General features: G+C 36.7%; 1 protein-coding gene and 1 long non-coding RNA gene across 3 annotated transcripts; both read left to right on the top strand.

The window, feature by feature from the left end:
* The first annotated feature begins 4536 nt into the window (after nucleotides 1-4536).
* On the top strand, nucleotides 4537-7952 carry LOC129261230 (uncharacterized). Its single transcript, XM_064114557.1, has 4 exons — nucleotides 4537-4550; nucleotides 4823-4992; nucleotides 6027-7058; nucleotides 7945-7952. The coding sequence occupies exons 1-4, from the start codon at nucleotides 4537-4539 to the stop codon at nucleotides 7950-7952; spliced, it is 1224 nt and encodes a 407-aa protein (XP_063970627.1).
* A 329-nt stretch (nucleotides 7953-8281) lies between these two features.
* Nucleotides 8282-12729, top strand: LOC129260060 (uncharacterized). Of its 2 annotated transcripts, none has more exons than XR_008584436.2 (4): nucleotides 8282-8401; nucleotides 10068-10234; nucleotides 11000-11112; nucleotides 12044-12729. It is a non-coding gene; the product is annotated as an uncharacterized LOC129260060 (long non-coding RNA). The 2 variants fall into 2 exon arrangements; XR_010296725.1 differs by having other exon boundaries at nucleotides 8320-8401; nucleotides 11000-11117.
* Nucleotides 12730-14233: the final 1504 nt, after the last annotated feature.

Below are 14233 nucleotides of genomic sequence, written 5' to 3'. Positions count from 1 at the left end.
TGGGATACTAATATGATGATGGTAATTTGTTTATCTTATATATACCAGTATTCAGTAAGTCTTGAGTCAGTCTTCATTTGTAAAGTTATTGAGAGAACGCCTTAACTGCTTCTATCATCCATGCTACCTTGGTCAAATAAAGTTCTGATTACTGAACTACATGAATTTGTACAGAGTTATTTTGTACCCCAACACGTCAATAGTTTACAAACGTAACATTTGGTGAGCAGCGGCTGGATAAGAACTTTTACACATCCATTGAAAAATTAGTTTCCAGAACATTTGTTTTGAAGAAGTCATCATGCCAGGCAGAAGAAGGAAGCGCGAAGAGGATGTACCTCTGGAGGCCATTAAGAGTTAAGCAAAAAAAATACAATCTTTAAGAAATAAGATGCGGCAACTCAAAGCAGAGAAGATTCTGAAAACCACGATACCACTTTATGACTTCCAAAACAGAATTTCTATGATGAAACATTATCTCTACTTGCATTTAAAAATCAATACGAGGCTCTCGTCATGTCGAGTGGATGAGGCACAGAAGAGAAGCACATAAGACTAACATCAGCTTTACAAGGAGAGGCAGCCGAATATATATATGAATTGGCAAGTTTTAGTGAACTAACCTATTACGAACTGATAACAAGTCTTCTGCGACGCTTTGGAGACCGTCGTTGAGCAACGTCATATCTAGCGCAACTCGAGTCAATGAAACTTGGGAGGACGGAGTCGCTTGCCAAATATGTAGCCGATATAATACATTTAACTAAGAAAGGCTACCTAAGAGCAGACGCTGCAACAAGAGAGAGTCGATCGCCATTTGGCACTTTATGAAAAGGGTTGAATGATCAGCATTTGACGATAACTGTGGGGATGAAAGAGCCAGCATCGCTACCCAGGTAAAAAAAAAAGTTGAAACAAGTTGAACTGGTTTCAACTGGATTCAACTGGTACCAGTTGAAACCAATTGGCACAACTGGTAAACTCCCATCATACCAGTATATTCCAGTTGAAACCAATTGTCCCAACTGGACATGCTGAAAACATACAAGTTGATTCCAGTTGAAACCAATTAACTATACTGGAATAGACTAGTACACCAGTTAGTAACAGTTAAAACCAATAAGCCTTACTGGTTTATCTACCAATAGATTCCAGTTTAAAACCCATATAAAGCAAAACTGGACCATCTGATGCAAAATGAAACCCATAAAAACTCAATGGGTGTATTTACCAGTTAATACCACCTTAAACCCATTAAGAATACTGGTATATCATTAAACCAATTGGTACCAGTTAGAACCAACATGCCTTACTGGTATATCTACCAGTTGATTCCAGTTAAAACCCATAAATCAATCTTGACCAGATTATGCCAGTTGGAACCCATAGACCAACCATAACTTACTCGAAACCTATTGACCATACTGGAATATCAAACCAATTGATACCATTTAGAATCAATAGGCCTTACTGGTATCTACCAGTTAATTCCAGTTAAAACCCATAAACCAAACTGGAACAGATTATACCAATCGGAACCCATAGACTACCCATAATATACTTTTAAACCCATTATCCATACTGGAATATATCAAACCAATTGATACCAGTTAGAACCAATATGCCTCGATCTACCAGTTGATTCAAGTTGAAGCCCATTTTGATCAATTTGATCCAGTTGGAACCCATTGAAACTCAGTGGGTATTTTCAACAGTTCATTCAACTTTCCAAGTAGCCTGGTATACTAAAGGTAAACCAATTGGCCTTACTAGTATGACTACTATTTTATTCCATATGTAGCTGAAACCCATTAATCATTTTGAAATATTATACCAGTTGATTCGAGTTGGAGTACATTGAAATGCGATAGGTGTGCCTACCAATTGCATCCACTTGTAACATTGACCAGTTGAAACCAATAGGCCTTGCGGGTATAATTCATCTACCACTTGATTTCAGTTGAGACTCATTAACCATACTGGTATGGAGACCAGTTGATACTAGTTAAAACCAATTAATATTAGGCATTACTACTGGTGTATCTACCATTCGATTCCAGATGAAACCCATTTTACTTATGTTGTATATAATTGTATTTAACAGAATAAGACAATTGAAATTCAATTCTTGAATAACATTTTACCCTAATTTTTTTTTATTTAAGTGGCATGTAGTAAATAACAACATAAGTAACATTTGTAAGGAGGTTGAAACCACTTCATTCATTTCATACGGTATTGTAAACATGTTCAATTATTTTTTTAAGATAGAAAGCACCGGCGGATCCAGTGGGCACATCCGGCTCATGCCCCCCCCCCCCTAGTGGAGCGTTGTGGCCCAGTGGATTAGTCTTCGGACTTTGAAACAGAGGGTCGTGGGTTCGAATCCCAGCCATGGCGTAATTTCCTTCAGCAAGAAACTGATCCACAGTGTGCTGCACTCAACCCAGGTGAGGTAAATGGGTACCGGTAGGAAGTAATTCCTTAAAAAGCTGTGTGCGCTATGAACGCCTATCTTAGCCGGGTAATATAGGTGCGCCTTGAGCACCTAACAAGGTGGATATGTGCGCAATATAAATATCCTATATTATTATTATTATTAGAGCAATAATCATTTTTAATTTAAATATGCAATTTTACACAAATGTGCCCCCCCCCCCTTTGAAAGCGATGACTTTAAATTAAATTTTAGATGAAAACCCTTTTCTATTTCATTCATTCATTTTTTGCTTGTAAAATTTATCTCAGAAAATGTGCTCCCCTTTTAGAAAAACCTGGATCCGCCCCTGCTAGAAAGATTGGTATTATATATTTTCAAGATTATTATTTCTATAGATGAAACAAAAATCGATTATAGGTTATGATCTGCAAAATTCCAGCCCTGATATGTGTAGGCCTAATCAACTTTTTGGAGTTATTTATTGATTTGCTCCGGCAAAATCCGCACGTTAAGCCAAACAAAAACCTATCCTCCAACACTAAATAAACCCTTATCCTGATATTTACATTATTCTGAACCAAAAACTCTATTAGGCGTACATCAGTCTCTAACTCTAACCGGCTATGTCCCTAAAATCACCGGGAGCAAGTGTCGTGTCACTTTATGGGTTGAATTCAAGCTTTAGTGATTGTTTATTTAGAAAGTTTATGTAAAGGAAAAAGTTCGGAAATTAAAAACAATATGTGATATAAAAAATAAATCATTGCATTGTTAAGTCAATTTTTTTAATTGTGTATATATATATATATATATATATATATATATATATATATATATATATATATATATATACGTTGTTGTGATTAAAACAGCTCGATTGAGGATAAGAGGAAAAAACATCTATAATAACTTACTTGATTGTTCTTTATGTTTATGTAATATTTTCATGTAAAGTTTCATTAAATTATGTGGTTCGATCTTACCATATAACTTAAATCGAAACTGCGTTATTCTCAGTGAAATTTTCTAGTTAACATAACAACAAAAATTATCCTCTTTTTTGTTGCGAGAAAAAATATTTCTTCCCATTTTATCCCCTTTTTTTTTACTAATTTTCGTTAAAGGGGACTATTTTATACTTTTTTTTACAAATAAAATAAAAAAGCGTATATTTTTCTCTTTTTCTTTTTTAACTAACAGACATTTTTTTTCTATTTTTGTAGGTGAATAAAATAAAAATAGGCTATTTTTTATATTCATAATGCGCATAATATTTATTGCTATTTTTTCAACCTTGCCATGTTAGCAAAGCTATTTTTATCTTTAAAATAAAAAGAAAATAAATAAAATAGAAACTAAAAATAAGCTTTTCATTCTTGATCTTCCATATATAAAAAAAGCTCCAAAAGCAGTGGCAAAATTCGTCATTTCTTGACTGATTGCCAACCATAACCAAACAAGAAGAAGTTCGTATCTATTTTAAAACTGTTTTCTAGTTTGCAGTCAGACCCCCCCCCCCCCCTTATCAAAATTCCAGACTCCGCAGAATGTCTTCGATCGCCGGGCGCAGGCGGGCCTGGGCATGCGCACTGAGTGCCACTGGTCGATCTGATATATGCAAGTTAGCCGGCCGTCAACCGTCAATTTGAAAAAGCCATATTCGCCGTTTGCACTGCACTGCACTTTATCGATAAGTGCGATAAAGAAGGCCGTTTAATGATACAACTAATATAACAAGGGTCAGATTTGGACAACGACTTTGAAGCTAAGACATTCTCTGTAGGCTAAACAAGTAAGTTAACAATTTTCTATGATTTTCTTTTCGTAGTTTGTTAAATGGCGCGGCTTGCAGCTAGCTTTAGATTTCGTCGTACTGGCAGTCTCATCCCGGCTAACCAAGCCGGGGGAATCGGCCGGCGTGGTTGTGCGGTTGCCGCATACGGCTGGCTGTGCTAGTCCTCAAGTCTGCGCACATATTGACCTTACGATTTGTGTTAAGATTTAACATGAATTTCTTTTTATTTCACAAAATCTTTCAGTTGTTAATGTTCCTTATATTATTATGACTAAGTGTGCAAAAGAAATCTATTTAAAAAATGAAAGAGATACGGTATGTGATTGTGAATGTGATTTTCTTGGAAAAAATCTCGGCCAGTCGTGATTTTCAATTTCAGATTTAACAAAATGATCGTGGCAGTGGCCAGTGCCCCATGTCTGTGCACCAATCACTTTACACACAATTTGAGGATTTCGATGAGACAGGCTGGATTTTGAGGCCGTCACATGAAATGCCGAAAATGGAAATTCATTATTTTTTCCACCTTTTTAAGAGTAAGATTTTTTTCATAAATAGCTCTTTATCACTTTATAACTGTATTTCAGGAGAGAGGGAGCCCCAAGACCACCTGGAGTCATACTGAGCCTCGAGGAGGAGATGAAGTCGGTGAACATGACCTGGGGTAGTTTCCAGAAGAAGGCCCAGCTCAGAACCACCAGGAGTGGAGATCCGAATCCTTCGTTGCTGCCCTACATGCAAGGAGGCATAACGGGCAGTTGGTAAGTAATTCAGATGTCAAGTTTTGGGGGGTCCTTGAGTATCTTCTATTATGAGAATTATGGAAAATAGATGGCCATTTCATGGATTTAAAGATTTTTTTTTAATATTTCAATAGTATTTTATTGATACTTTTCAATAAAACAAATGATACAGATAAATAAGGATACATTCATACTTTTTGTGTTTACACATAGTAATGCGTATAACAAAGTAAGTACAGGTTCGTTACGTACAATTATTGATTAAAACGGTACATGTAAGTATAGAAAAAAGAAATATAGAACAACAAAAAAGTCACCATCTTTATTAGCAGTGATTTGAAGTAAATAGTGGCATAATACATTTCCATTTTCGTTGATGGATATACAACTTTCCCTTCCTTTTAGCGATGTGCATTTTAACAACATTCTTTTAAAATAGTAAATGCTTGGCTTATTGTTATCGTTTATGCTCGTGTAAATATACCTCTTTGCTATAAGTAAGACATGATTCTTAATTTTAGCATCTTGTTGTTTATGTAAAAATCCAACAATTATGGTCTGCTCGTCTAGTGTTGAAAAATCCAACATCGATAAATAAGCTTTAAATTCATCCCAAAATAGTTAAACATAGTTACAATACTATAGTACATGTTCTAAGGTTTCATAGTCTTTACAACCCAAAGAGCATTATGGTGAATCTTTTATTTTCAGTTTATACAGCCTATAAATAAAGAAAAACTGACCAGTACGTTACTGGCACTAAAGAAAGACAATATTATAGATGAGGCTACATACAGAAAGATAAAGCCCACACAGAAATAGCCACCTAGAATACACGGGTTGCCAAAAATACACAAACCCGGGATACCTCTCAGACCAATAGTATCATGCATAGGCTCATTTGCCAATAACCTATCAAATTACCTGGCGGACATCCTGTCCCTTCTCACTAACTGCTCAGAACACACGGTTTCCAACTCCAGTGAATTCGCTGAATTCACATCGGAGCAGACAATTAACGAACAATAATCTATGATCTCTTTTGTAGTCTCCCTCTTCACGAACGTACCGATAGAGGGCGCATGCAGTATGGCACTGCAACGCATGCAATCCGACCCTACATTAGCAGAACGTACCACACTAATGCCTGAACAATTAGCCGAACTCCTGGAGTTCGTCTTCAGATCCACATATTTTCTGTACAGAGGCTCTTTCTATGAGCAAACAGAAGGAGCAGCAATGGGTAGCCCAGTCTCAGCGGTTGTGGCTAACATATATATGGAAGGTTTTGAACAGAACGCCTTGCCCAAGTGTCCTTCCACATGCCGCCCTCGGGTGTGGAAGAGATATGTCGATGACACTTTCATAATTGTAAATAGGTCCGAAACAGACAGCCTACTCGCATACATGAATAGCCAGCAACCGTTCATCCAGTTCACTCTGGAGACTGAGCAGGGAGGGAAATTATCATTCCTTGACACGCTAGTCCAAAGACACGAGGGCGGGAAACTCTCCAACTCGGTCTACTGCAAGCCCACTCATACAGACCAATACATACCATTTGATTCTCATCACGACAAATCGGTCAAGAAGGGTCTTGTTAGAGCAGCACGTATTAAAACTCACCCACCTGAACTCCCAAGAGAAAGAGCATACATACGTGACGCCTTATACAGCAACGGCTACCCACGCCGTTTTATCGAGAACACTTTCAAGAAGAAACAACCGCCAAGGAATCAGAAGGTTTTCAAGACTTGCACAGTCTTGCCATACATAGATGGTATTTCACCACAACTCAAACACCGATTAGAAGGTCACGGTATCCGAACGGTTTTCCGCTCGGACACCATCCTACACAAACAGCTTGTACACCCCAAAGACCCAATCCCTGATCACAGACGTGATGGCGTAGTATACAACATTCCTTGCAAGGGATGTGACGGGTCTTACATCGGTGAAACAGCCCGACCAATAGTTGAACGCATTTCTGAACACAAGCGCGATGTTCGGTTACAGCGAACCGACACATCCGCGGTGGCAGAACATGCTTGGGAGAAGCAACACCACCCAGATTGGGAGGGTGTACATTACATTGCCAAAGAGAGACATTGGTATACATGCAGGATTAAGGAGGCTATTAGTATACGTCTTTGACTAACAACTTCAACAGAGACAGCGGGATCGACATCCCCGATTTCTGGACGCGAACCATCCGACAGCACAATACCCCCTTACCTGGCAGTGCACGCCGACCCGATCGTTCCCGGTCCCGAGCGAGGGACCGCTCAGCTAGTCAACCCCCACCCACGGGAAACTAGCGAGCCCGCCAATTTTGTCTTATTTGCATATTGCCGACTCGCGGCGTATTTGCATATACCTCTGGCTTTTTGCATATACGGATCACCGGCCGCACCGTACATCGACGCACTGATTGGTGAAACGCCCGACCAATCACACAACGGATCAGTGCCGACTTATTGTTCCCGCGTTCGTGCGTACGGTCCTGGGGATTGGTATATATATACTACGTTATCATATAATTTTCGTCACTTGATAAAGAGTTGCAGCGGCACTCGAAAGCTCGTGAACTTGTAAGCTAGTGAACACTTTTTGTGAGAGTGATCACGAATTTCCTTAAAGCTAGTGAACACTTTTTGCGAGAGTGATCACGAATTTCCTTGTTGACCATAGTAGATTGCGAGACAAATGAATACCCTCGAGCGATTAAACAAAATGTTGTTTCGGACTTTGAACTGAAATTCTCTAGTTTTTGTATCAATGGTTGTATTTATCATTATCTTTCTAACTTTGTAAAATTCAGAATCACTTAAACTGTATTTACCCTTTAATCGAAAAGAACTGAGAGATTGTGTTCTCTTACTTTTAACCAAATAATCATAAAAGTTTTTGTTATGTATAGACTTAACTTCTCTAAAAGTAATCGGTATTACTATATTGTCTTCTAGAAAATTAATTTCGTCTACATGGAATTGAATAACATTATGATCGATGTTCTTTTTTATAGAGTAGTATATTCGTTTCAGTAGCAAATAGTCATTCCCGTTTATATCAAATTGATCTTTAAGCAAGTTAAAACTTGTTAGAGAGCCATCAGGGGGGTGTTTCATCAATATTTTCGTCCGACAACTGTCAGCGCTGACTAAAATTGTCAGCGCTGACAATTTAGTCAGCGCTGACAAAAATTCGTTTCATCAAACTCTCGGAGCTTCTCTGACTATTGTCAGTGAATTTTTATTTTACAAATCGTCTTGAACGAGGTTCGCTGACTAATTAGGCCACGCCCACTCCCAAAGTCGTGAAGAAGATTTAAAATTGGTTGATGTTTTCGACGCGACGATGCGAAGTGAAACGAAGAAATAAGAAGAAGCGAAGGTCCCCGGAGAGGTGAATGAGGATTTTACCGTAAGTAAAACCCTTCAAAATGTCGTTCATATTGTATGTAAGGTGATTGAATTATTCGTTGTGCGTAATTATCAAACGAATTACAAGAAAAGAGAATCTTCTGGCAGGACCCCTGTCGATACGATCGATAAACTTGACAGCACATAATCCAGTCTAGTCCCATACCCGTGTTTCTGTGTCTGTAGAACTATCTCAGGTCCAAACTAACGACACGGCTCACGGCTGTCACGTTTTTATGATCCGCACATGGCTGCAATTTTATAAATTTTGCAAAGAGAATTCTTTATATTGTTCTACCTTTGTGTTATTCTATGTTGCAAATCATATTTTTTCATTTCCTTTGGTTTTGTAATAATTTTGTTGCTCGGTGTGGTCGGAGATATCCTTGATCACCAGGCAAACCAGCGTGTGCAATTGTAAATGTACACATATCCAATGGGGCCATCCTAATTCTGTGTTACAGAAATAGGAATTGAACAGGAGCTAAATCACATGGTAATAGTGTGAGTGGGAAATTTGCAAAGTGGATGTTCTCAACTATTAATGTAGGCTTAGCCTTAGCAAGTCACAAGTCGAATGAAGTGAAGGCTCTCGACAGCTGGCGAGGATTCGGGGGGGGGGGGGATGCGATTGTGGCAGAGGTGCGTTCACACCCAATAAAAATTAAAATCTAGATATAAAAAAATTATTAGATCTAAGTTTTAAATAGTGCAACCGGCCCGTGGCCGTACTGGTATAGCTTATAGGCCTAGATCTATCTTAAATTATCTTTGACTTTGCACACCCGAGTGAAATGAGCCATTGCATAGCTCCCTTTTAAAAAAAATATTGATCGTCCAATTTGGGGGAGACGAGATAATGCTCTTCATTTGTGTGCGATTATGAAGTTTGTTATGCTTTTATTTTTCTAAGTCAATTTTTTAGACAAATTACTATTTAGCATGAATCTGCAATAGCATCGGTGTTATTGGGGTAAATAAATTAAATTATTGTTGATAATGTCTCTTAATCTATTTTTTGAAAAATACTGTCGTACCACATAAAGTTAGAGTCTAGTCATACCTAACCTTAAATAGCATGTAAAGGTTAAAGGTCTCTTCATTAGAAAAAAATATAGGAGAATATGGAATGGATCTCATCAATCCCAAGTATTTTTCTGCCTTGAATCTCATATTAAAGTTTCATTGAACAAAGGTCACAGTCCAGAAATAGTTGACAGTTTGATGGGGATGCAATTTGCTGCAGTTATGAATTAGGAGCCTATTCATATTTTTTATTAATTTGATCGTGGCTTTTAACCGGCAAGGTATCCAAGCGCTATTGAGTTAGAAAAAAACTTTTATTTTTATTTTTGAATTAAAAAAAAAAATTATTGAAAAAGCTGTTTTACTATTTTGCATGGTTAATGTGTTAATTACCGTCTTGTTTATAATCAAGTGAAAATTATATGAATTAACAAGGATAAATTGTTGACCGATTGTTGGTAAATTCTATAAATTTCAGGATAATAAAAGAAGAAAAATGATTGGTATATTCGATCATTCCCCTTTATGAAATGTCAACAATATTCATTGAAAGTGCAGTATTTTTCAATGATCACTGTAAATCTACATATTTTCTTTGCTACATGTATAACAATGTGATATTATTAATATTTTAATTTCAGACTATGGACATTTGAACAGTATGCAGAAGAAGACGGATCTGGAACTAGAAAGCAAGGCTCTGACTGGTCTACTACAGCAAGGAATGTGCCAGCGGCCAATCTGATGAACATGTGACAGAAGATTTGGCAATGGGTGAAGAAATACTGAGATTGAAATGCAACCACAGGTAACATGTAGACTAGTAAAATGCGATAATGATTAAAAAATAATGAAGGATATTGTTTTGGTTGCAGAATGTAAAATCATAAAAACCCACATCAATGACAATGAAATCGGACTGTGACCAGATTTTCTATTTAAAGTCAGTTTGAAATGCAAACATTACATAAGCATGAAAGACATAATAGATTCAATATATTTTGCATGTTAGCTGCAGGGTCAGCAGAACGGTTTTGAAAGTGAGGGGGCTGAGCCGAAAGTGGGGGGGGGGGGGGGGCTGACCAATGCAAAAAATCATAAGCAGATGGTCAATTTTACATTTTTGTACATGGTTTTGGAAAACAGTGCGGGGGCTGAAAAATATGAAATGACCATCTGGTTTTTTGCATGGTCAGCCCGTTCACTGTAAAAACCGTTACGCTGACCCTGCAGCTAACATGCACCCCCCCCCCGCCGGTTTCCGGAGCCCCTGCTCTCACCCCTCAATCCATTTAGCACTACTTGCTCATGTGTATGTACATACAAGCTACATTGTGAGGAATAATTTCACTTGTTAAGTTTCTCAGCCAGAGCATATGTCATTTACTATTGTTTGTATTTTTTATTAACATAATAAAAACTTGAACCCTTTATTTACCCCCTTCTATATGAAACCTGGTAATCAAAAGATGTTTTATTTCCTGTTTTTAGACATGTACATATACATGTGAGAAGAAATACCAGATTATGGCAAATATTTTAATTAGTTATTTCAATACTATTTTTCCTTCAGGTGGAGGCTTCAACCAAACTTTTCAGACAGACATGAGATACAAAGTTACACAAGTATAAATGGTTGAAGGTTTAGGAGAGCCAGACAAGAAGGCAGGAAATGTGATGTCACTTGTAAGGTAAAAAAAAACTTAATTATGACTGCCTCACTTTGGCGAAGAAAGTAAAGTCACATTAATAAAAATATTAAATTACTGGTACTGCTCTCTTCTTTATTTGGTCTACTCAAATATTTGAAAACAATGACATCTATAAGTGCTTAGATTATTAATGGTGATATTTCTTGGACAGTCGTAAAACAACCAATATCAATCAATGCTAGATGGTGTGACTTGCTTTCTATTGCCAAAGTAGTAAATGAATGTTCCATTGTTCTGCATTCCTATTAGACCCCCCCCCCCCGCCCCATCACCATCTGCTTTGTATGGGAGTAACACTGGAAGATTACCCCCCCCCAAAAAAAAAAAAAAAAAAAAAAAATTATATCTCTTGTAGGCCTGTATAAATGTAATGCCTACAAAAGCAGTCATGAAACCTCATTAATTCAAATGATCTTGGTAGGGGGGGTGCCTCAGGATCTTGCCTGTTGATTGTGCACTCGCTTCAGAAATCATGCTGCTGTTCCTGATGTTGTTTTTTTTTAATTTAATATGATAATATGACTCTTGCATGAAATCAGCATTTGGCTCAAGAAATAAAGACCAAATGTGATAATTTTGGATTTTGACTCCCTTTCTTTGGTAAACCAATGAGAAAAACCCAAGTCATTAAAATCAATTGTGTATAAAAAAAGAGGAAATTTTAATCATTTTCTTATGCATTTCTTTGTTATTAACTTTTTTGTTTTCATTGTTTAATAAGGCTTTGGTGACAATATTTTAACCATTTAGAACTTAAAGTTCTTATTTCAAACATTAGAAATAAAGAAATGTAAGTTTTAACAATGATAATTAAATTAAGAATAAATGACTGATATCAATAATGATGGAAATTAATATCTTTATTAATAAAATATCCCATGCTCTATAAATTAAATCCATTTCAGTTACTTCAATGAACATGGACAGCAGCAGGAGCAACAACAGCATCAGCAGCTGAAACTACAGCTGCAGTAAGAGATGCAACAACCACACCGACAACATCAACAGCAGCAGGAGCTCCAACAACCATGCAGGGAACATCGGGCGCAACATAAATAACTTCATCAAGAGATGCAACAACCACAGTGGTAAACATCAACAGCAGTAGCAACAATGACAGTAGAAACAAAGCCAACAGCAAGGATTCTAACAAGCAATCATACAAGCAACAACACAAGCGACAACATCAATAGATGCATCAGGAGATGCAACAGCCACACTCGTAAACAGCAGCAGTAGCAGCGATGACAACAGCAACCACACAGGCAACACCTTGAGCAACATCAGTAGCAAAAATAACTAATTGCACCGGGAGATGCAACAACCACACCCACAACACCAAGAGCAGCAAAAACAAACAGCAATTCCAGCAATCACGATGACAACAGCAGCAGCAACACCAACAACACTAATGAACATTGAAAAAACTTGTACAAAAGTCAATGAGGTCGCATTTTTCAGACATTATTGATTAAAAAATGCACAATGATTTATTTGGGTTAAAGAAAATTATGTTTGAAAAAATGTGTACATTTGAAGATGTTTCCTATGTATTGATTGATATAATATAGTTTTAAAGATGAAAATATTATTCTTGAAATGTCTACTTTTTATTTGTCATTGACTAAAAATAAATACATTTTCTTTGAATTTTCTCAATGAAATGAAAAATAAGCAATTTATTAAAATGTTATATTCAAAATCAACTGAAATTGATCGATTTTAGCTGCAAAGGCCCTCAAAAGGCTGATTAGTCGGTGAAAATTGGATTAGTCGGTGAAAATAAGTTTTGTCGGTAGGTGAAGGCCACCGACAAAATTAGTCGGTGGTTTCCAATAATTTGTCGGAGAAAATCACCGACAAATTTTCATGAAATGGAATTTAGTCGGTGATGGCAAAATTGTCGGTGAAAATGAAATTAGTCGGTGAAAATCACATTTAGTCGGAGAAAACCACCGACTAATTGTTTGATGAAACGCCCCCCTGATGTCATAATGTGATGCCTGGTTATAATTCCTTTATCAAATAGGTGTTAATAAGAAAAAAAAATTGTTGAGCAATTTCTCTGAATTATTCCAAATAATCTGATTAACAAGAGATTCATCTTCTTTTGAGGAACGGATAAATTGCCAATTTTCCAATACAGAAATATAAAACGAATGTAACTGTGAATGTAATAATTTTTTTCTCAAAATTACAGTTAAGTAATAATTTTCCGCCTGCTTTCCGTGTATAAAATTTGAAAATATTAGCTGCTGAGCAGAAATTGCCGATTTAACGTCAACCATTTTGAGGCCTCCCTCTTCAATCTGTTGAATAAGTACATTTCTCCTTATTTTATACTTCCCTTTTCACAAAAATCCATTAATAATTGTTTCAATTTTTTTCACTGCCCAGCTAGGTAAAATAATTAATGAAAAGAGATATATGAATTTTGATATCCCGAATGACTTAATAATTTGTATTTTACCAAACAAGGTTGAATTTCGTTGTTTCCACATTGTTAATTCTCGTTTTGTGGAAAGCAATATATCTCTAATTTTTCCCTCTTTGAGGTCTGCAGCATCATTCCCATCTTTTTTTTCGAAGGACTTTTATAGTTTCTACTGTGCTAACGCCAACAATACATTGGCCATCTCTGTACTTGCCAACTTTTAGTATTTGTGTCTTTTCTTTTCAAAAATCAGGCTGGAAAAACTCTGAAATTGTCTTAGTATTTTTAATAAGACTTTCACTGAATTATAATTTAAACAAAAAGCACAAAAGTCATCGGCGTACATTGAATGTTTGGATTCACATGATCCAAAACTAATACCTATAATATCCCTTTCATGTCTTATACGTACAGCTAGAATTTCGATGGCTATCAGAAAAAGATACGGAGATAAGGGATCCCCCTGCCTTACACCTCTGGAAATAAGGAAATAACCAATAGAGTGGCCATTATTAAGTACACATCCCTTAGTGTTACAACATAGTGTTTTGACCCACTTGATAAAAATTGGACCTACGATTCAAGGGCTTTACAAATAAATTCATGATCAATGGAATCGAAGGCTTTTTTAAAGTCGATCGATACAATGTAACCATCATTT

This window comes from Lytechinus pictus, unplaced genomic scaffold (assembly GCF_037042905.1).
Source record: "Lytechinus pictus isolate F3 Inbred unplaced genomic scaffold, Lp3.0 scaffold_19, whole genome shotgun sequence".
In the NCBI taxonomy this organism is placed as follows: domain Eukaryota; kingdom Metazoa; phylum Echinodermata; class Echinoidea; order Temnopleuroida; family Toxopneustidae; genus Lytechinus; species Lytechinus pictus.
Note: the sequence above shows the minus strand (reverse complement) of the source record. Positions and strands in the feature narration are given on the sequence as shown.